General features: G+C 47.1%; 1 protein-coding gene across 13 annotated transcripts in view; it reads left to right on the top strand.

Moving 5' to 3' along the window:
- The window catches only part of ZFHX3 (zinc finger homeobox 3), a 1,434,500-nt gene that overhangs the window by 1,377,640 nt on the left and 33,025 nt on the right, over positions 1-23,835 (top strand). For all 13 annotated transcript variants that reach the window (XM_068259585.1, XM_068259586.1, XM_068259596.1 and 10 more), the window contains one exon: positions 1,432-1,666. In XM_068259585.1, coding sequence (XP_068115686.1) covers positions 1,432-1,666 — 235 coding nt within the window. The remainder of the gene's footprint in view (positions 1-1,431; positions 1,667-23,835) is intronic.

Genomic DNA, 23,835 nt, shown 5'->3' with positions numbered 1-23,835 from the left:
GGAACTGTGTGAGAGATCTCTGCCCGCAGCAGCCTAAAGGTAGCCACACATTTAGCGATTGTGCATCGAGCGACTTATTGATCGACTTTATTGGGCAACCAGTTACAGTGTGGTTGTACGACTAGCGGCCTACACACTAAATGATATCCTGATGGATCTGAACGATGTTGTGCCTCCATGATCTGAATCCAAAAATCTATTCTTTGTCAATTTAAAACTAATAACAGTAGCCGATTCCTGTACAATTGTTGCGCATGCTGGAACACACTCAATTCTCTCTCGATTTGATAAAATTATCAAATCTGTTTGATTTGGGCTGCCAAATTGCTGGCTGTATGGCCACCTCTAACCTCATTAGCTAATTGAATATTTACTATATTGAAGCAGCACGCCAGAGAAGGCTGATGACTCAACTTCAACATGGATCTTATGCAGATTGTTTGCAAATCTGCTTCCTGACTTTTTTGATTGGCCAATTTCCAAACTGTATACAATTTGCATTATATTTGCATGCAAGTCAGAATACTTTGCATCTCATTGACCACCTCTGCTTTTCACCTGCAGCTCTGGCTGTATAGGCCAGGGCCCACCAAAAACCACTAGCGTAAAAGTAAACGCTTAGCTCTTTTTGAAGTGATTTTTTAAGGCGATTCTAGGCATATGCCTAGCGATTGTCTAATCATGCCTAGCGATTTTAGGAGCGTTTTGGTGTAGGGTTTTTTTTTTGTTACAGTAGAGCTGGAACTGAACAGCTTCTGTAACAAAAGCGCTTGGAAAATCACTTTTCGTAGCGATTTTCCACTTTCCTATACTTAACATTGAGGCAAAATCGCGTTTGGGGGAAAAACAAATCGCTCTGGCGTGCTCCATCCCATTCAAATACATTAGCCAATCGCTTTTCAAAGCAGAAAAGAACCGCTCAGTTTGCACCAGCCCTATGTCTGGTGTTTAGGGACGTAACCCTGTGATTTGCAGATTGACTCTTGGAGTGATGCATTGTGGGAATCTTGCTCATATTGAAGCTGAATATTGTTTTAAGAAGGCAAACTTGTATGTATGTATGTTTGTGTTTTTATTATTATTATTTTTATTTGATACATTTATGGATCCTGTTATTGTTACTTTAATGGTTCGTTACAGGATGTCTTGGCTTTACCATTATTATGATTGTTGCTGTTCTGTTATTTTCTCTCCTATTATTGCTGCCTTTGTAATGATTTATTATGATGGTTTGTAGTAGTAATTCTACTTTTTGTGTTTTCCGATTAAGTTTGTTGTTTGACTTTCTATATATGCTGTATACTTCTTCTAATGGATGTGTTTGTTTGACATTGTGTATATATACTGTATTCTTCTAATGGAAGTGTTTGTTGTTTGACTTTCTCTATATACTGTATTCTTCTTGTAATGGGTGTCTTTGTTGTTGTGTAGCACTTGCAGCAGCATGAGAGTAACGTGGAGGGGGACACCTCGTACTACCACTGCGTCCTCTGCTCCTACTCCACAAAGGCCAAGCTTAACCTCATCCAGCATGTGCGCTCCATGAAACATCAGCGCAGCGAGAGCCTACGTAAGCTGCAGCGGCTTCAGAAGGGTCTGCCGGAGGAAGAGGAGGACCTGAGCCAGATCTTCACCATCCGGACGTCCTCTCCCCCCACGGAGCCTGGTGAGTGTTTGCTAACTCCTCTTCCTTTTTGTAGCAGAGTGCCATGGCCCGTGTCAGCCAATCAGATTATGCGGCATCACGTGGCCCGTGTCAGCCAATCAGATGTCGCAGCAACACATTGCCTGTGTCAGCCATGTTGCTGCATCATGTGGTCCATGTCAGCCAATCAGATGTCAGCGTTCCAGTGTCCTCGATACCAAAGGGTCTGAAATGCAAGTAAATTTAGGCTGAAAATTTAAACCAGAACTTTACACGGCAATAATCTGGATCTGGAACTGCCACTTATTGAAACCGCAGCTGTTCCCAAACCTGATTAGTCCCCTGTAAGTCCCTGTTGTAAATTTTCATTCTTGTGGAAGAATACTCTGACTTTAAAGGACAAATGTAGTGAGAGGGATATGGAGGCTGCCATATTTCCTTTTAAACCATACCAGTTGCTTGGCAGCCCTGCTGATCATTCATGCATCAGTAGTGTCTGAATCACACAATGGGAACAAGCATGTGGCAGATGCAGTCAGACTGCAGTCACTCATACTGCTCTTCATGCTTGTGCCTGGTTTATGGCTAAAGGTATAATACTAGGTACACACTATGAGATTTTCTGGCAGATTTACTGTCAGATCGATTTATTTCCAACATGTCCGATCTGATTTACCATCGATTTATGACTGTTTTCCGTTCACTTCTATCTGAAATCGATCGGATAATGATCGGAAATCAGATCGGACATGTTGGAAATAATCGATCTGACAGTAAATCTCATAGTGTGTACCCAGCATTAGAGGCAGATGATCAGCAGGACAGCCAGGCAGTGTGCATTGTTTAAAAGGAAATCAATGTCAGCCTCCATGATGTTGACCTTGACACCATTTTTGTTTGATTTGCTCGGTTTTTGCATCGGGAGGGAAGCACAAGGGAAACTGTCCACACACCCTCATAGGGAATGAAGATGGCCGCCTGCATATCTGACTCACTCCAGGCTTGCTTCCTGTAAGGTCAGCAGACTTGTGACTGGGCCTCGGAGGGTTGGAGATGGTCCCGCTGGGGTGCGCCATGACACTGGCTGTTGTAGAACGTTAGCCGGCCTTTGCCGTTTACTGGGACCCATCTGCTTTTTATGTATCCGCAGATTTTTCCAACCACACAAACCTTTTCCTCCGACTCCCCTCCTGGGGCACTTTCTGCTAATTGCTGCAGTAATGAGTCTGTGGAAGTATCTGGAGATGCAGCCAGTCTTACCCAGAGTGCCCTGGGGACACAGGAAGGAGTTCCCAGGGTCTTCCTCTTGTCTTCAGTCTCCTAACCACTGTGAACTTCTGCAGCACTTCTGGGCCCAGTTGCGTTCCTGATTTCACTGGAGTTTCAGTGAGGGGGTACCAGGCTTGCCCCTCGTAGGGCTGAGAGGATGAGGCCTCCTCTGTCTCCTGCATGCCTGGGCTGGAGCCTCTTGGTGGACATAGTGCTTCAGAAGAAGCTCTTGCACATTGCCCTCATTGTTGCTGGTCTCTGATGAGCGTGTGCGAGGAGGGTGGGGGTCTAAGGAGGGTTCCCCAGCCAGCACAAAGCATGCTCCTTGAAGGGAAGGCTTTTGTTTGGACAGGAAGAGGTTAAGTGATACTGTCAGCTCCTGATTCTATCAGCGGCTGGGCTCCTCCCCATCTTTCATTCGGACATCATGGAGTTGGAGCATTGTGTGTGTGTGTGTTGCCTGCATCTCATTAACCCCCAGCATTCTGGATCCCCTTCTCAGTGGGCCTCTCATGTCACTCATGTGTCTGTACAGCTACTTAACACTGGCTGTGTCCTCTATTGTCTGCATGGACCGGAGGAAGAGAACAGCAGTAATGCCTTTTCAGCACTGCTGTCACCCCCTAAACTCACGTCAAGTCACCCTGCCGCCTGCGGGGTCCACTCAGCTTAGGATGGCGTGTGACAGCGACATGCTTGTAGCATTGCCTCTGTGCTTAAACAAGCCACCAAAAAATAGTAGTTAAAGCAGACCTGGAGTCAGACCTAGTTGTAGTTAAAGCAGACCTGGACTAAGAACTTCCTCTCTGCTGCAAACCCATTTAAAGAAAAAATTACTTTGTTGCAGGTGATACAAATCCTGCAATAAATCTGCAGTGTGTCTACTTCCTGCTTTCATGGAAGCAGACATGGAGTTAACCTGTGTTTACAAATTAGCTGCTCTGCCAAGGCAGCCAGCTGACACAGCTGAGAGATCAAATTACAGATGAGGGGGAATTAGACAGGCTAAACTTTCAAAATACACACAGGGTGCATTTCTCTCTGTTTTCCTCCTGTCCTGTGCAAGAGTTCAGGTCCGCCCTAAAATGTAGTATCCGAGGAAGGAAGGAGTTGCCTGCTGTACGGAGGCCGGCTGAGCGAGATATGGGGTAAGGGCACTGCTTTATATCACACTCAGCCCTGCAAACCTCATCAATGGGTTTTGAGGTTTCAGATCATTTATCTCATTTATTTGGCACCACTTTAAGCTTAATGTATGTGCCATACTTTCCCTGTGTATCTATGCACAGCTCTTACTGAGCAATCGCTGTTCCATCACCCTCTTCAGAGTTAGGGGTGGGATGGTCCTGTTTTCCCCACACGTGTATATTGGTGGTTGCCTAACCTAATGGCAGGCCAAATGTAATGTAAATGTAGAGTAATGACTCTAACAGTTTGTATGTTTAAAGTGGACCTGAACTCTTGCATAGGGCAGAGTGAAAACAGAGAGGAATGCACCCTGTATGTATTTGGAGAGTTTAGCTTGTCTAATTCAGCACGGTGGCGTAGTGATTAGCGCTCTCGCCTTCCAGCGCTGGGTCCCGGGTCGAATCCCAGCCAGGTCAACATCTGCAAGGAGTTTTTATGTTTTCTCTGTGTCTGCGTGGGTTTCCTCCAGGCACTCTGGTTTCCTCCCACATCCCAAAAACATACAGATAAGTTAATTGGCTTCCCCTGAATTGGCCCTAGCCTATGATACATGCACTACATCATACATACATATATAGACATATGACTATGGTAGGGACTAGATTGTGAGCCCCTCTTAGGGACAGTTAGTGACAAGACGATGTACTCTGTACAGCGCTGCGTAATATGTCGGGGCTATATAAATACATAATAATAATAATTCCCTCACCTGTGACTAATCGCAACTTTAATTTGATCTCTAAGCTGTGTCCGCTGATTGCCTTGGCAGAGCAGCTAATTTGAAAACACAGGATGTTAACCCTATGTCTGCTTCCATGAAAGGAAGTAGACACACTGCATATTTATTGCAGGATTTGTATCAGCTGTAACAGACATATTTTTTTTCTTTAAAGGTTATTACACCGTTGCTTATCTGATAGAGCAGAGAGGAAGTTCTGAGTTCAGTTCTGCTTTAAAGGTGATGTGTCTTTCCAGATGATACTCCTGCTTTCATTGTGTGGTCTTTCTTGTTGTTCTGCTTCTCCACCTCCCTTTTAGTTACCCCTGCATTCTTTTTTCCCTCATTCTGTCCCGTCTGCTACTTCCTCTTCCTTCTGTCCCATTCTTTTTTTTTTCTACTCAGGCTTGTCTACTTTTGGCTTTTCTGTCCATGCATCACCTTTTTGCTTCTTTCTGTACTGGTTTCTGATTCTTTGACCTCTTTTGCTCCTGTCCGTTATTCTCTCATTCTCCTGCTCCTATTGTCACTCTTCTCCTGTTGCTCTTCCCTTTCCTGCCTCTTCTCCTCCTCTTCCTCTTGTCTCTTCTTCTCTTGCTGCTCCTCCCGTTCCTGCCTCTTCTCCTCCTCTTCCTCTTGTCTCCTCCTTCTGCTCTTCCCTTTCCTGCCTCTTCTCCTCCTCTTCCTCTTGTCTCTTCTTCTCTTGCTGCTCCTCCCTTTCCTGCCTCTTCTCCTCCTCTTCCTCTTGTCTCTTCTTCTCTTGCTGTTCCTCCCTTTCCTGCCTCTTCTCCTCCTCTTCCTCTTGTCTCTTCTTCTCCTGCTGCTCTTCCCTTTCCTGCCTCTTCTCCTCCTCTTCCTCTTGTCTCTTCTTCTCTTGCTGCTCCTCCCTTTCCTGCCTCTTCTCCTCCTCTTCCTCTTGTCTCCTCCTTCTGCTCCTCCCGTTCCTGCCTCTTCTCCTCCTCTTCCTCTTGTCTCCTCCTTCTGCTCTTCCCTTTCCTGCCTCTTCTCCTCCTCTTCCTCTTGTCTCTTCTTCTCTTGCTGCTCCTCCCTTTCCTGCCTCTTCTCCTCCTCTTCTTCTTTATGCCATCCCTTCCCTGTGTTCCCCCAGCTCTTCAGAATATCAAAAATAGGCAGGGGAGTGTCATAAGAGATAAACGCAATATGGAATAAATCCAAGGACATTTCACCGATGTGTTCTATTTAGAGCGTTTTCATGCAGGAATCTGGGTCATACGGTACAGAATATATGGGTATGCATGGCTCCCAACTGTCCCTCTTTCGGAGGGACAGTCCCTCTTTGGGAGCCCTGTCCCTCTGTCCCTCTTTCTTCCTCATCTGTCCCTCTTTCAGGACTTTGTCCCTCTTTCTATGTAAATATATGTATTTATCTACTGAAAAATGTGTTTAATTGACTCTAAACTTTATTCCCATCCTTTAATTTGATATACGGTATTACTAATTTTAAAATGTTTATATGAAGGAAAATGAACCAGGATATAAAGGACCAGTGTGGTTTGAATTATAAAACATATTTTTCTTATGAAATCTCTATGGTATGCGTGACTAGGGGTGTGATTAGGGGTGTGGCAGGGTCAGGCACATGGGTCATGGCGTAAGTGTCCCTCTTTCTAATCTCAAGAAGATGTGAGGTATGGGTACGGTCGTTTGTGAGCTGTAATTTCAGAGTACATTAAAAACTAAATCTAATAATAATGGATATTCAATTTCATCTTGACCAAATTCGAAACCACATCCTTTTAAAATATGTGACCCTTTGGTGATGTCAGGGAGCCTCCAATGAGGGTCACACTATTTCTAGAGCAAGTCCCATCTTCTCAGGTCCAGACCTCCATTGACTGATCAGACGTAAGCCGCCGTGTAATCAGTGGACCTTTGACCTCTCAAGTATGAAGATGAGTTTCCAGTGGGCATTCCTGAACCTGCTGAGCAAGTCATATATGCTCAGGTCCAGACATCTATTGGCTGATTTGAGGTTGGCTGTTGTGGTTGATTGGCGGACAGTGACCTCCTGGTGAGGTCAGCAAGCATTACTTAATGTGTAGCGCAAGTCCTATCTCCTTATATCTAGACCTCCATGGGCTGATTTGAGGTTGGCTGTTGTGGTTGATCGGCAGACTGGTGACCTCCTGGTGAGGTCGGGAAGCTTTTAGCAAGCATTACTTCATTTGTAGAGCAAGTCCTATCTTCTCAGGTCCAGACCTCCATTGGCTGATTTGAGGTTGATCTGCATACTGTTGACCTCCTGGTGAGGTCGGGGAGCTTTGAGTGAGCATCACACAATTTCCTCCCACACGGTTGGTTGGGAGATTATTTTTTTTCCTGCTGGCATTCTGTTAATTTCCTGCATGAGGCGTGCTCTGTATTCAGACTGGCAGACAGGAGAAGAGCAGGACCTGGAATGCTAGCAATGCCATGAGGCCTGTTTCTAGTCTGCTGTCTCCCCTTCTCCGAGTGTGGCAGTTGGAAAGAGGATATGAAACTCCTTATCCAGCTCATTTACTTTTTATTAAAGGGCTTGCTGGATGATTCTGCCTTCCGTCTAGGCTGCCCCCAGGCTGCACGGCAGTGAGGAGAGGGGCACACATTGCTTGGGATAGAGGGATTGCCATAAGCCCAGCTTTTCATAGAAAATGCCCTTGGCCTGTCGGGTGCTTTAGTCTCATTTCCAATACATAGCACTCATCCTCCTGAGACCAGACTCTGCATTTCATGTCTTCAGTTTCTCTGTTTGTTTTGGAGCCTCACAGAGGCTGCAGGTTGATGGAGGAAAACCGTTTAAGGTTTGTTTGAGATGGCAAAGCCTGGAACAAATGTTTAAGTGGAACTCTAGCTAAGAGGAAGCATTTTCACTTTCATATATCATGAAGAAAGGCTTGCATTCGTTTGACCATTCCTGCGTCACTGTAGGGAAGATTACTTCCTCTTTACTTTTGTTCTTTGTGACCCCGTATTCAAAACAGGAAGTGACATAACTTTATTGAAGTACCACCAAAGTGAGAATGTTGCCGATCTGCTGCTTCTATTGCCAGTTATGTAATGGCAGCATAATAACATCCCCAAACTATTCTATGCAAAAGCATGCTTGGAAATGCCACATTTCCTTATGTGACAGGTCATGCTCTGCTGACAGGGATAGGGATCCCTTTCATCACTTAGTCTCTTCAGAATATCAGAAATCAGAAAAATAGTAACACGATGGGTGTGGCTTTTTATTTTAGCGTCTGTTCTTTAAGGGGGCATGGCTTTGGCACCCATACATATTGTTTGATCTCCTGGAATTTGAATTAGCAGGGCAGAACCAAAACCGACATCGGTAAGAAAACTACCTGACCTTCTAATACCCCTTCCCCTTCTTCAGCCAAGCCTTTCCCTTGAGGTCTAGTTTTAGGCAGGGCTCCCCTTTAGGGCGGCATTGTGGGGCTAGCGGCAGAAGATGTGAGCCAGCTGAGAGCTGCAAGTCAGACTTATTTGGAAACTTTCTCAAACAGAAGTATAATGGAGCGGATGGAAAGTGTTTAGGCCTCTTGAAGATGTTTAGCCGTGCCAAGGTTTGATGGGATTATTTCCACTCAACAATCCGCTTGGCTCGGGATCTCAGGACAGCGCTGTCAGCCTCGGGTGACCCAGCCGCGGCCTCTATAATATACATTTACTGTCCGCAGCTCCGCTCACCTCTCATCCCGCTGCTGTGTGCGGCGGTGTCAGCGGCCATGTTGTAGGAAGGAGACAAAAAGATGACAGCCTGTAACGGGCTGTGGGATTTGTGTACAAGGAGTCAGATGTGTGTTAGATATATGGTACTTGCCCACTGTATGTGGTGTTTACCTGGCTGCAGGAAATGGTGTCCCCCAAAATAATAACTTTTTACGTGATCACATATCTAATCCCTGCATCACCCCTGACCTCATCCTGTACCTGACCCTAACCTTACCGTCTGCCCTTGGTTTGACCCTAATCACACCCTGCCTTACACCTAACCTTACCCCCTACCCTGTACCTAACCCTAGCCCAGGCATGGGCAAACTTGGCCCTCCAGCTGTTGAGGAACTACAAGTCCCACAATGCATTGCAGGAGTCTGACAGCCACAGTCATGACTCATAAAGGCAAATGCATTGTGGGATTTGTAGTTCCTTAACAGCTGGAGGGCCAAGTTTGCCCATGCCTGCCCCTCCACTTTGCCTAACACCACCATGGCCTATTCCTAACCCTGATCTCACACCCTGCTTTTGCCTGACTCCTACTTGACCCTAACCACACCCTGGCCTATGCCTAACCCTGACCTTATTTCCTGCACTGTCTGACCCTTGTCCCCATGCCTGACCTTAACCTTACCCACTGCCCTGTGTCTGACTCTAAAACCCTCCCCTACGCCTAATCCTAACCACACTCTGCCCTACGCATAACTCTAAACTTACCCTACCCTGTGCCTGACCCTAACCTCGCCTCCTGCCCTGTGTAAGACTCGACCACCACCCTGCCATATGCCTAACCCTGATCTCATACCCTGCCTGTGCATGACCATTACCACACCCTTACTTATGCCTATCCCTGATCCTGTGCCCTGCCTGTGCCTGAACCTAATTGCACCCTTATGCCTATACATGATCCTGTGCCTGAACCTAATCACATCCTTGCCTTTACTTAACCTTTACCTCATCCTGTACCTCATACCCTACCTGTGTATGGCCCTAACTTTACCCCCTGCCCTGTGCCTAACCTCACTCTACCTGTGCCTAACCCTAACGTCACCCTGCCCTGTTTAACCCTAACTTCACACCCAACCGTCTAATTCCTGTGCCTACCCCTAACCTCACTCTATGCCCCATGTTTAACATTAAACTCACCCCCTGTCCTATGCCTGACCCTAAACTTACCCCCCACCCTATGCCTAATCCTAACCTCGCTTTGTGCACTATACCTAATTCTAACTTTACCCTTGGCCTTGTGCCTAGCCATTACCTGACCAAACCTGGACAAAACCGTAACCTCACCCTTTACCCTGTGTCTGAGCCTAACCTCACCCCCTGCTCTGTGCCTAACTTCAACCCATTCTCTATGTCTGACCTTAACCTCCATCTTTGCTCTGTGCCTAACCTCAACCCATTCTCTATGTCTGACCTTAACCTCCATCTCTGCTCGGTGCCTAACCTCACCCCCTGCTCGGTGCCTAACCTCACCCCCTGCTCGGTGCCTAACCTCACCCCCTGCTCGGTGCCTAACCTCACCCCCTGCTCGGTGCCTAACCTCACCCCCTGCTCGGTGCCTAACCTCACCCCCTGCTCGGTGCCTAACCTCACCCACTGCTTTTGTACCAAATTCTAATCTCACCTCCTGACCTGTGCCTAATCCTAACCTTATTCCCTACCCTGTCTAATCCTAACCTCACCCTTTACACATTGCCTAACCCCATGTCCTGCCCTGTGCCTAACCTCACCCCTAATCTTTTGCCTAGCCACATTCTCTACCCTGTGCCTCTCCCTAACCTCACACCCTACCATGTGCTTAACCCTAACCTCACACCCTACCTGTTCCTGACCTCGTCTACCCCCTCTCTTAATACCCATCCCTCACCTCTCAAACTCCATTCTTTCATGATACGTCCCCAATGGCACAGAGAGTCCTAATAGCTGCAATCCTATACATCACAAGGTAATGGAAAGCATTATTTCAGCTTAAATACTTTGTTTTTTCTGTATACAGAGCACAGTCATTCCACATTGTTCCTGGCAGAGTATCACAGCTGCTTCCAGTCAATGCATTAGTACTGGTGTTGCAAACGAGCAACAAGGGCTCCTGCTCTGTGCAGCTAGTGGCTCCTGCAGCAAGATGGTAAGATCTAGGCAGTCCATACTCCAGAGAGCGGAAAAGAGGGTCCAGAAAAGAATTCCAACTTGAGCTCCGCTTCAGTTTTGCAGATGTACAGCTGTCTGGGAATTGGAATATAGAAGCTTTTCATAGCAGAAATATTCAAAATGATGTGTGTAGCGCCCATCAGTGTTTATAGCATATATTTTATTATTATTATTTTTTTGATAATGGGGAGTTCCACTTTAAAGAGGAACTGTAGTGAAAAAAGCAAAGAATAATTTTTTTTTTTACTATTGTATGTATTAAGTTATAGTTTATTTAGTCAGTGTTCGCCCATTGTAGAATCTTTCCTCTCCCTGATTTACATTCTGACATGTATCGCTTGTGGCGGCATCTTTAGCTCTGCCGGGTGATCTGTACAGAATGTTAGTTACTGAGGGTTATATGCTTAGAGGGACATACTGCTTGCTTGGCAGTTTGAAAAAGCCATTTCCCACAATTCAACGAGGTTCACAAACAGCAAACTGTCAGGACCATGGTCATGACATCACACTGTGTGGGAGGGGCTTCACCACAATATCCGCCCTACAAAGCCCCCCCCCCCCCCCCCCCCCCGATCTATTTGCGCAAAGGTAAACATTTCTTATGAGAAAGGGGATATCGGTTACTGATTGGGGTGAAGTTCAATCCTGGCATAAAGTTCCTCTTCAAACTGATAAAATATATGCCGAGCCTTGTTTTGCTTTGAGGATGAGCCCCAGTTCCTGCCACATGAGGGTTGTGTCTGTAGCCAGTCCTGAGTGACAGGTCAGCTTGGGTCGCTGTGCAGACACCTTCCCTGTAGATGAATGAGGCAGAGGCTCTTCCTGCACAAGTGGGACACGGTTCTTCCAAGTCCTCCTCCCACCCCTCATGTTATGTTTCTCCCCCTCACCCCCCCCCCCCCCCCAGTCACTCATTTCGTCTCCCTGCGCAAATTGAAAACGACTAACCTTGTCATATTTAGTGCAGCGCACAGAGCCTCGGCTTTCCAGGGCTAATCAGGCACAAACATGCCGCTGAAGTTGGTGAAGCTCTCCCAAGCATTAGAGTGTCCTGTCTGCCTGAGAGGTCACTCCCACCCCGGCTGCACCGCTCCTGGATAGCCAGTAATATTGATTGATTAATGTATAAAAAGCACAAAATCCATTTGCTTCTATGAAACGGAGCAAAGTGCATCCACGGCCTCGCAATTTTCACCTCACGCTTTTGTTTGAAGGACGTGTTCGCGTGGCTATTAATAACCCAACACCCCCCCCCCCCCCCCCACACTAATATGTTTTTCTTTTTTGTCCACTCCATATTCATTCGTTTTTATTGTCCAGATTGTTCGTTGCGTTTGCGGTCAATTTTTTAGTCCGTTTCGGGTTCAGTAGGAGGTGCTATAAATCAAGTCGTGTGTGCACACAATATGTATTTAAAATAAAACGCTTTGGCACAAAATAAACATCCCCCCCCCCCCCGATAGATTTTACTAAATAATGACTATACCTGGTATTTTCGCCTCTCTGGTGTGCTGTTTTTTTTGTTTATTAAAGCTCCATGCAAAACACAGTTCATCAGAAAAGCATATTATTTAGTGGGCTGTGTGCAAAATGAAATCACCATTTCTAAAAACCTCTTATGACTACAAATAGATAAAACAAAAACGTTTGTCATTATACCCTTTACATTAGCACATCCAACCATCTCATAACCGCTCTCTGTGATGCTGTGAATATATAGAACAGGAAGGCAGAGCCAGAAGGGGGCAGGTTTGGGCTTGAAACGACATCAGAGAACACACTCGGCTGTAATGATTCCTGAGCAAAGCCAGACTGAATGCTCAGTCGGGGATTTTATCAGGGCTGATAACAAGCAGGCTGAGCAGTGAAGGATGAAACAGAGAGCAGGGTAGGAGTTTTCTGTAATGTTCCCACTGATATATATGGTAAAATACATGAGTGTTTCGTCTCTGGTTCACTTAAAAACAAACAACAAATTCAGCAAGTTAGGAGGGGACATGTGATGACCTCATCGAATTCTTCTCCGCTTCAAGAAACTGTAAGGGGGGGCGGTCCCAGACAAGGCATAAGGTGGTTAACAGCCTGGGATAAAAGTGCAGTCTCCAGACTTAAAGAGAAACTCCAACCTAGAATTGAACTTTATCCCAATCAGTAGCTGATACCCCCTTTTACATGAGAAATATAATGCTTTTCACAAACAGGCCATCAGGGGGCGCTGTATGACTGATTTTGTGCTGAAACCACTCCCACAAGAAGCTCTGAGTACCGCGGTACTCTGGGCAAACTGCCACAATGTAACAATGTTCACAGACAGGAAATGGCTGTTTACAGCTGTCTCTAACAGCCAAAACAGCTAGGAGCAGCTACATAACCTGCCCACAGTAAAAATGTCACCATGTAATGTCAGAATGTAAATCAGGGAGAGGAAAGATTTTACAATGAGCAAACACTGACTAAATCATTTATACATCATTATGGTAAAAAATTAAGCACTTTTTTTTTACTAAATTATTTTCACTGGAGTTCCTCTTTAACATCAGCACCAATAACCATCAGTTCCAGCACTACACTCTGTGCTTGGTTATGTATTGCCACCGGTATCCTAGGTAAAATGTTGGCTTGCATAATATGGTTTCTGCGCTGTTACTTCCATATTTATCGGCCAATAATGGGAAGCATGGGGTTTATTATTAATTTTTCACCCAGGTAAGATGCATTTGAACACTGAGCCGGTCACTTTACTGGTCTCTTATGCAGGCCGAGTGGCCTGCAAGCTACTAGCCAATCGCACGAGGCCTGCGCCGCACTTTTAACCGTCTCTTACGATCCTGCGCTGCATTCCCAGATCCCACCATACGGAGCAGAAAAGTGGATTTTCTCCTAAAGCCGTAAGTGGGGAAGCCATACTAATTGTAAATCAATGCATCTTAAAATGTAGCATTGATCCGCAGTTAGAAGTTAGGAGAGGAACTGTAATTACTGGTTTCTTTCAAGAGCTTTTTCTTGTTCCTGAGTTCAGGTGAAATAAATAGGAACGGTCAGTGGAGACGCTGATCTCTCTCTTAAGGCAGAACTCTCCACTGAATCTTTAGATTATTCCTGTCCTTTAATATGTAGGGAACCCCCTTCTACTAGCTCTGCCCTCCCCAAACCTCCTAGAGAGAATTATTTATCCAAGTGTCCGAAAAGACAATTGTCAGGATTGCTTCAAAAAAATCCTGCAAAAAATTGTTTGAACCGGCTTTTATTTTAATATAAAGGGATTTTGCCATCGCTGAATAGCAGAACCAAGGCTTGTACCCGCCCCTTTCCTACCAGGTGGCTTGAAGTCCAGGGTCTGATGTCCTCAATTTCATTGCGGCCGATTTGTTCACACTATTGCAAGTAAAATTGGTGCAGGAGTACAGACCCTGGATTTGGATTGGTCAGTCGGAGCAGATGATTACACATTTTTTTTTTTTTATTTTTTTTTTTTTACACCAGCCTTGCCCACCTCTGTGATCTGCACATCTGGTCTTATAATGCATGATCTGGGCACACTCAGAAAAATAATGGCTTACAGGTGGCTATTGTCAGACCTGATTTGCAGATAACTGATCTGATTGTGAAATTCAACCTTCTGGCCGGTGCGCACCGTGCAATTTTACTTCAATTCTACTTCTGATCAAGAAAAGATCTATATTCCGATCTGACATCGATGGGATATAGAATGAAGCTAGCACAGACACTGCAATTGAAAAAGTACCAGAAAAATAGGTGAAAGAGTAGTGTTAAAATTATTCTATTTTCTTGCTGGTGGCTAAAACTGCATTTTATTTTAGTATGTGAAACTATCACCTAGGAGTAAACTTTGGCGAAAAAGTGAATTAAATTAGACCCACAGAGTGATAGCCAGTATTATGACTGATCTACGTCCAATCTACTTCTGAAAAAGGGATCAATTTTGGGTTTGGGATTGGTCGATCGCAGTCATTATGTTGTATATTTTTGTTGCACAATCCAGTCTTTTTTTCTTGATCAGGCTTAGAATCTGCAGTAAAATACCATGGTGTGTACCAGCCTTAAAGAGAATCTGTACTCTAAAATTCTTACAATAAAAAGCATACCTTTCTATTCCTTATTTTCTCCTGGGCCCCTCTGTGCTGTTTCTGCCACTCCCTGCTGCAATCCTGGTTTGTAATTAACAGTTTTAGGCAGTGTTTACAAACAAAAGACTGGCTTCTAACCAGAGTATGATAGGCTGATAACTAGATTACTGTGTGACTCATGCAGAGCTTGGAGGGTGTGTGTAAAGCTTCTGCCAATGACAAGCAGTGCTGCACATTCCACACATTCCAGCCTCAGCCCTACAGACAGGACAGCGGAAAGGAGATAAGATTTATTACAGAGGCAGTGCAAGTAGGAAAGGCTGCAGTAAGACAGACCACATTAGAACAGTAATAGGAACTTATAGGACAGAAGAAATAAGGCTCAAAATTTTGTTACATAGTCTCTTTAAAGTGAACCAGAGATTAAACTTTTTTTTTATGAAGTCTGCCATATTTATTTCTTTTTAAGCAATACCAGTGGCCTGGCTGTCCTGCTGATCCTCTGCCACTAATACTTTCAGCCATAGACCCTGAACAAGCATGCAGCAAATCAGGTGTTTCTGACATTGTCAGATCTGACAAGACCAGCTGAATACTTGTTTCTGGAGTTATTCAGACACTACTGCAGCCAAATAGATCAACAGGACAGCCAGGCAACTGGTATTGCTCAAAAGGAAATAAATATGGCAGCCTCCATATAACTCTCAACTCTGGTTCACTTTAACATACAAATCTCCTCTTATCAGGTTTTTGTGTGTGTGGGTGGGTTGCAGCTGTGAAAGCCACCAGGCCAGCAATCTTCCTGTACAGTGGTGTAAGTGCCCTCCCTGTACCAGACTGCTAGTAACAGGAAAGAGTTTGTGAAACAATTTCCTGATAGTTTGTGATGATTTCATATATTGATCATCTAGAAATGTTGATATTCCGACTTGTGGTGGGAAAACTGAAATCAGATTTGTTGCTACAAGTTATGCCAATCTGTATTTGGCCTTGCCATGTTTTTCCCACTTGGCACAGGCGCCAGGCGCAGATCTAGAGCAGAGAGCATGCTGGGAGTCCCGGCTGTCTCTCACCAGGTTGACGTTTGCCCTGTCACAGTCTCCTAACAAGCTCGGAACAAGTGGCAGCTTCTGGCTAGAAATTGATTTAATTAATTGCTATGCCAATAAGCCAGCTTGTTACGCCCGCCATTGGTTCGCAGGATGCCTAACAAGTCCACTGATCAATGGTGCCAATAAAGATTTTACTCATTAATGAGTGGAGCACTAATTACCGTTATCCGGTGACCAATTAGGCTTAGTGCATGGAAAGCTGGTCCACACTATTCCCGTTCAGCTTCCAGATCAGAAGAGCGACAGTGCAGCAGAAGCAAGGACGCCGCAACCTTGACACAGGCTCATCGGTTATCCGAGGGGTAGCTGCACGCCTGTGACAAGAAGCCTGAAGTGACAGCAAGATGGAAGGTGCCACTCACCCATTCCTATAAAGAAAATAGAATAATCATTTATATGCTTTGCTGGCCGTCATGCTGATCCCCTGCCTTTTAATAATTATAGCCGCTGCAGATAAGTGCACAAAACCGGTGCTCTGGCTCTGCTGCTTGCATGCTGGTCCCTGGGGGAGGGGCAACAAGTAAGCATTGCGGGCGCCAGAGATATCTGAGCAGTATAGGCTAGAGATGTGATGGTAGTCTGTACAATCGGAGGATAGTCACCATGATAACTGCAGGACCTAAGCAGTGTTTGTCCCGGGAGAATAATATGCAAGTACCTACTAATGCTTAAAGCATACATTTGGCCTGCAGCAGGTTGGTTTTTTTTGTTGTTTTTGTTTGCTTTTTGTCCCTGGATGCTGCAGGAAGCCTCCCGACTCCCCTCCTTTCATCTTAGGACAATGTGGGAAAGTCACCTGAGCCAAAAGAAGGTACACTATCTCCTCTCCAGTCCTTGGACTTTTTGCCTGGTGGATCTCATGCCCATTCCCTAGAATTTCAGCCTGCTGGCCTTATTCCTTCTCCCTGGAAGCTGTGTCTGGTGGGCCTCATTCCTTCTTCCTGGTAGCTGTCTGGTGGGCCTCATTCCTTCTTCCTGGAAGCTGTCTGGTGGCCTCATTCCTTCTTCCTGAAAGCTGTCTGGTGGCCTCATTCCTTCTTCCTGAAAGCTGTCTGGTGGCCTCATTCCTTCTTCCTGAAAGCTGTCTGGTGGCCTCATCCTTCCCCCTGGAAGCTCTGCCTGGTGGCTTCATTCCTTCTCACTGGAAGCTGTGTCTGGTGGGCCTCATTTCTTCTCCCTGGACGCTTTGTCTGGTGGGCCTCATTTCTTCTCCCTGGACGCTTTGTCTGGTGGGCCTCATTCCTTCTCACTGGATGCTGTGTTTGGTGGCCCTTTTCCTCCTTCCTGGAAGCTGTTTGGTGGCCTCATTCCCTCTCCTGAGAAGCTCTGCCTGGTGGGCCTCATTCCTTTTCCATAGAAGCTGTGTCTAGTGACCTCATTCCATCTCCCTGGAAGCTCTGCCTCGTGGCTCATTCCTTTTCCCTGTAAGCTGTGTCTGGTGGGCCACTTTCCTTCTCCCTGGAAGCTGTCTGGTGGCCTCATTCCTTCTCCATAGAAGCTGTCTGGTGGCCTCTTTCCTTCTCCATAGAAGCTGTCTGGTGGCCTCTTTCCTTCTCCATAGAAGCTGTCTGGTGGCCTCTTTCCTTCTCCATAGAAGCTGTCTGGTGGCCTCTTTCCTCCTCCATAGAAGCTGTCTGGTGGCCTCTTTCCGTCTACCTGGAAGCTCTGCCTGGTGGCCTCTTTCCTTCTCTCTGGAAGCTCTGCCTGGTGGCCTCTTTCCTTCTCCTTAGAAGCTGTCTGGTGGCCTCTTTCCGTCTACCTGGAAGCTCTGCCTGGTGGCATCTTTCCTTCTCCCTGGAAGCTCTGCCTGGTGGGTTCTGTACACAATCGCTGAGAATCTGCTAGTCCTCAACTTGTCTGCTACTTCCCTTATTGACCAGGTCAGACCCCTTGCGAGCTCCCTAACTGAAAATTAATACGGGATCAATGCAGAGGGTGATTTGCATATTGATTATACATGGTACTGAATGCACCATATGTGTGGCAGATTGATCGAAGACCTGAGACAGCTCAGGGAAGCAAAACATCTTGCATCTCTGTGTGTGATTGCGAGTCTGTACTGGATTTCCCCACCAGCGATGAAGGAATCGCCGGACACCTGCCAATCAGAAACACTGCTGAATTCTTCTGCATGCTAAAAATGATGACACGCTATCCAATCAGCTGGCAGATTATGACAGGTGTAATTGCTGACCTTCGTCTACAAAATGTCAGCTGCCTGCTTATTGTGTTGATCCTCTGTCTCCTTTAGGCTCCTTGCACACTGCAAATCCGTTTTCCGATTCCGATTCCGTTTCCGATTTTCCTTGAATACATTCAACAGAAAAACGGATCAAAAAACGCAGCATGCAGTTAAGATTAAAAATCGGAATCGGAATCGGATGTAAAAACAGATTAAAAATCTGAATCTGAATCTGATTTGCTTGCAGTGTGCAAGAGGCCTTAGTCCTGAGTCTTTCGGAATGCTGGACCCAGAATTACTGTTGCTGTTCAAGTACTTGTGTGCTGTTACCACATAGCACATTTGCCTTTTTTTACATGTCTGTGCTCAGAAATAAATGCATTATTGCTTACGAAATCCATAGATTGAGATAAAAAATCGGGGGCATCGATAGCAGTGTGGCAGAGGTCCTAACTCTTCCCCAGTCAACAGAAACTTTTTTTTTCCACACCTCTGTCCCTGTAAGGACAGTGAATGCTATAATATTTGCCATATGGGGACGCAACCAAAAACAATGTTTATATGATACAGAGGAGCATGTCTTTTTTTTAATAAACCAAAACACAAGAAATGAAGCCCAGTCCATCCAACGACCCGCCACCCAGGTGTGCTTATATATACGTGCGTGTGTGTGCATGCGTGCGTCCATAGGGAGATGGGGACTGTAGGTCCGTTCTTAACCTGAATCTATCTAGAAGTCAAAACACTGTGCCATCTCTGTCCCCTGTACCTCCTCTATGCCCCCCTTTGACTCCAGTGACCACCTCTGTTCCCCTGTGCCACCTCTGTTCCCCTGTGCCTCCAGTGTCTCCCTCTGTGCTACCTCTGTTCCTCTGTGACTCCAGTGCCCCCCTCTGTGCCACCTCTGTGACTCCAGTGCCCCCCTCTGTGCCACCTCTGACTCCAGTGCCCCCCTCTGTGCCACCTCTGACTCCAGTGCCCCCTCTGTGCCACCTCTGTGACTCCAGTGCCCCCTCTGCCCCCTCTGTGACTCCAGTGCCCCCTCTGCCCCCTCTGTGCCACCTCTGTGACTCCAGTGCCCCCTCTGTGCCACCTCTGTGACTCCAGTGCCCCCTCTGTGCCACCTCTGTGACTCCAGTGCCCCCCTCTGTGCCACCTCTGTGACTCCAGTGTCGCCTCTGTTCCCCTGTGCCTCCAGTGTCGCCTCTGTTCCCCTGTGCCTCCAGTGTCGCCTCTGTTCCCCTGTGCCTCCAGTGTCGCCTCTGTTCCCCTGTGCCTCCAGTGTCGCCTCTGTTCCCCTGTGCCTCCAGTGTCGCCTCTGTTCCCCTGTGCCTCCAGTGTCGCCTCTGTTCCCCTGTGCCTCCAGTGTCGCCTCTGTTCCCCTGTGCCTCCAGTGTCGCCTCTGTTCCCCTGTGCCTCCAGTGTCGCCTCTGTTCCCCTGTGCCTCCAGTGTCGCCTCTGTTCCCCTGTGCCTCCAGTGTCGCCTCTGTTCCCCTGTGCCTCCAGTGTCGCCTCTGTTCCCCTGTGCCTCCAGTGTCGCCTCTGTTCCCCTGTGCCTCCAGTGTCGCCTCTGTTCCCCTGTGCCTCCAGTGTCGCCTCTGTTCCCCTGTGCCTCCAGTGTCGCCTCTGTTCCCCTGTGCCTCCAGTGTCGCCTCTGTTCCCCTGTGCCTCCAGTGTCGCCTCTGTTCCCCTGTGCCTCCAGTGTCGCCTCTGTTCCCCTGTGCCTCCAGTGTCGCCTCTGTTCCCCTGTGCCTCCAGTGTCGCCTCTGTTCCCCTGTGCCTCCAGTGTCGCCTCTGTTCCCCTGTGCCTCCAGTGTCGCCTCTGTTCCCCTGTGCCTCCAGTGTCGCCTCTGTTCCCCTGTGCCTCCAGTGTCGCCTCTGTTCCCCTGTGCCTCCAGTGTCGCCTCTGTTCCCCTGTGCCTCCAGTGTCGCCTCTGTTCCCCTGTGCCTCCAGTGTCGCCTCTGTTCCCCTGTGCCTCCAGTGTCGCCTCTGTTCCCCTGTGCCTCCAGTGTCGCCTCTGTTCCCCTGTGCCTCCAGTGTCGCCTCTGTTCCCCTGTGCCTCCAGTGTCGCCTCTGTTCCCCTGTGCCTCCAGTGTCGCCTCTGTTCCCCTGTGCCTCCAGTGTCGCCTCTGTTCCCCTGTGCCTCCAGTGTCGCCTCTGTTCCCCTGTGCCTCCAGTGTCGCCTCTGTTCCCCTGTGCCTCCAGTGTCGCCTCTGTTCCCCTGTGCCTCCAGTGTCGCCTCTGTTCCCCTCTGCCTCCAGTGTCGCCTCTGTTCCCCCGTGCCTCCAGTGTCGCCTCTGTCCCCCCGTGCCTCCAGTGTCGCCTCTGTCCCCCCGTGCCTCCAGTGTCGCCTCTGTCCCCCCGTGCCTCCAGTGTCGCCTCTGTCCCCCCGTGCCTCCAGTGTCGCCTCTGTCCCCCCGTGCCTCCAGTGTCGCCTCTGTCCCCCCGTGCCTCCAGTGTCGCCTCTGTCCCCCCGTGCCTCCAGTGTCGCCTCTGTCCCCCCGTGCCTCCAGTGTCGCCTCTGTCCCCCGTGCCTCCAGTGTCGCCTCTGTCCCCCTGTGCCCTCAGTGCACTGCAGCAAAATGTAATATTACCAGTTTAAAAAATCCTTTAAAATCAACTTTCTCAAAAACAAATTTGACCTTTTCTACAGAATCAAATTACTGGGCTATTCACTTTGATGTATATGCATGTATGTATGTATGTATGTATGTATATATGTATGCTCTATATCTCTCATTATATGATGTATATATTTTTTTCTTTATACACACTTCTATATTCTGTACATAGCACAGTGCCCTGAATACTCATCTTGTGGTACTGCAGATCAGGTTCAGTGTATATCACGGCGCGGTTTCTGCCGGCAGACCGAGCGTAGCCATTTCTCGTTGTTGCTACAGGAGCCGGCCGTCTGCCTGGACAGCCCGCAGGTTGCGTATTTTCCATGGCTGGGCCGCGCGGTGTACTTTAGCGCTGTTATTGACACGTGATGGCGTACACCTATTGATTTGCTGTACCCGTGTTATTATGTGGTCGGTGGGGCCGCTGCTTCCTCCCCCGCGTGCAGAGTCCTTCTCCAGCGAGCCTCCCATTGTCCCACTGACATTGAAATTACATTTCTCATGGTGATTTGAACACGGGTATGTTTGAGGGAGCGAGAGATTCATTCTCGCCATGACAGGACATAATAGCTTCACGCTCTGCTAGGAGCTGCCACACAAAATTTGCCTCTGCGGCGGCTTAGAGGGGGCTGCGCTCTGCGCCTCGGCCTGCTCCTCCGGTGATAAGTAGGGCAGCCTACTTAGGCAAACATTCGCCTTCCTTCCACCCACCGTGTGCGCTAGACTGATTGCTTCCCTCACCTCTTAGATTGTCAGCTCTTTTGGGTAAAGTGCTTCTCGATTTATTTTTTTCTTCTTTAACTGAAATTTGTCATTTTACTTCCATTGATTAAATGCTGGTGTAATATGCTGGTGCTTTAGAAGTATGGACCATAGTGCAGCACTGTGGGCAAGTGGTCAGAACCGTAAGACCAGAGTGCTGAGGTCACAGGTGACCATCTTGGCCAAGGCTAATTAGAGGCGCCAGTGCTTGAGACCTACTGCAACCCAGGCATTTTGTATAGACCTGAGGAAGCGGGCCAAGACCTGTGAAACGCATTGTCTCAATATGCATGAATAAATACTTTATCCATTAAACTTGGTTTGTCCTGAGAAGGTTAGACATACACTTCTCATCCATACTATAGTTTATAGTTATTGATACTCATTAAGGGCGCCTCCACCCAGAGCCGGGACAAGGTCCTCCGGCACCCACGTCTGAGACACACCACAGTGCGCCCCACCATCCCTTACACCCCAGCCGTCACACACTGATTGCTATTAGACTAAGAGGCACCCCAGGGTCCCCAACACCTTAATCTCTAGTTATCTGGCTTGCAGTCACTGCCATGTATCCCCTTTTCTTATATATCTCTGCTTCAAACACAATAGGGGAATGATAGCTGAGTTGTTGTGCGCCCCCTTCTACACTGCACCCTGAGGCTGGAGCCTCTCTTGCCTCTGCCTCGGCCCAGCACTGCCTCCACCAGGGATTTTCGTACTGGCTAGAGCACACTCTCTGCATGGAGTTTGTATGCTCTCCCCATGTTTGTGTGAGCTTCCACTGACGTGCCAAAGACATGATAAACGTGACTTCCCCAAAAATAAGTTCCTAGATGTGATGTGATGTTGTGACCCCTCTGAGAAACAGTCAATAATGTGAATTATTTCACACATTATGAAAAATGGAGGACAATTTCAGAACTCTATAAGTTCATATAATATATAGTAATCTTTACAGAGCCATGCAGGTATCTGTCCTGAATTTTGGATGCATGTGTGTTGCCTAAGCATATTTTATACATATTATTATTTATATAGCGCTGACAGAGTATATTGTCTTGTCACTAACTGTCCCTTAGAGGGACTCGCAATCTAATCCCTACCATAGTCATATCTCTATGTATGTATTGTGTAGTGTATGTATCATAGTCTAGGGCCATTTTAGGGGGAAACCAATTAACTTATCTGTATGTTTTTGAGATGTGGGAGGAAACCGGGGTGCCTGGAGGAAACTCGCACAAACCCGGGAAGAACATACAAACTCTGTGCAGATAGTGACCTGGCTGGGATTTGAACTGGGGCCCCAGCGCTGCAAGGCAAGAGTGCTACTCACTATGCCACTGTGCTGCCTTTGTGGGCACCTGAGATGTATGTATGGAAGCATATAGGTCTGAGTGGGCTCACATCCTGTTTGTTATATATTCTGCAGCCCTCTACAGATCACATGGAACCAGTCACACTGCTGGGCAATGGAGCTGACAATCTAATGCCTCTAGATTGGCCATACAAGCAGACCATTTTTTCACAGATACTTGAGGCAGTGAAGAATGTTGCACAAAGTGCCCTGGTGATCGCTACATCCAGGGTGTCAATGCTGTAACACTGGACACACGTGTGCAAAACGGATGTGTGTGTGACCTCATGCAAAGAAAGTCTGTGTATTTGTGTGTATACTATAGGTGTATGTATATGTGCTATGTATGTATTATTATTATTATTATTATTATTATTATTATTATTATTATTATTATTATTGTGTTTATACTAAAGGTATGTATGTTATTTATTAGTGTGTGTGTATACGAAGTGTGTTTATTATTTGTACTATTATTACACATAGTATGTGTTTACCATGTGTATGTATACAGTGTGTATTATTGATTTTTTTATGTACTGTATATACGATACCTGTGTGTACAGTGTAGGTGTGTTTGTACTATTTGTATAACCTGCATATTTGATGTTTGAGTGTGTGTGTGTGATATGTGTTTTCTATAGGTCTTGCACAATTATTGTGAATGTTAATTGTAAATATGATTTTCTGTAAGTGCATATACTTAGTGACAGCTGGCTGACTTGCTGGACATTATTGGTCAGACGTTGCCTGACTATTGGCCATGGTGGCCGGACGTTGCCTGACTGGTGGCCGGACGTTGCCTGACTGGTGGCCGGACGTTGCCTGACTGGTGGCCGGACGTTGCCTGACTGGTGGCCGGACGTTGCCTGACTGGTGGCCGGACGTTGCCTGACTGGTGGCCGGACGTTGCCTGACTGGTGGCCGGACGTTGCCTGACTGGTGGCCGGACGTTGCCTGACTGGTGGCCGGACGTTGCCTGACTGGTGGCCGGACGTTGCCTGACTGGTGGCCGGAC

The sequence above is a fragment of the Hyperolius riggenbachi genome, chromosome 11 (genome assembly GCF_040937935.1).
Source record: "Hyperolius riggenbachi isolate aHypRig1 chromosome 11, aHypRig1.pri, whole genome shotgun sequence".
Lineage (NCBI taxonomy): Eukaryota > Metazoa > Chordata > Amphibia > Anura > Hyperoliidae > Hyperolius > Hyperolius riggenbachi.
The sequence above is the reverse complement of the archived record's forward strand: the minus strand, read 5'-3'. Positions and strand labels throughout refer to the sequence as shown.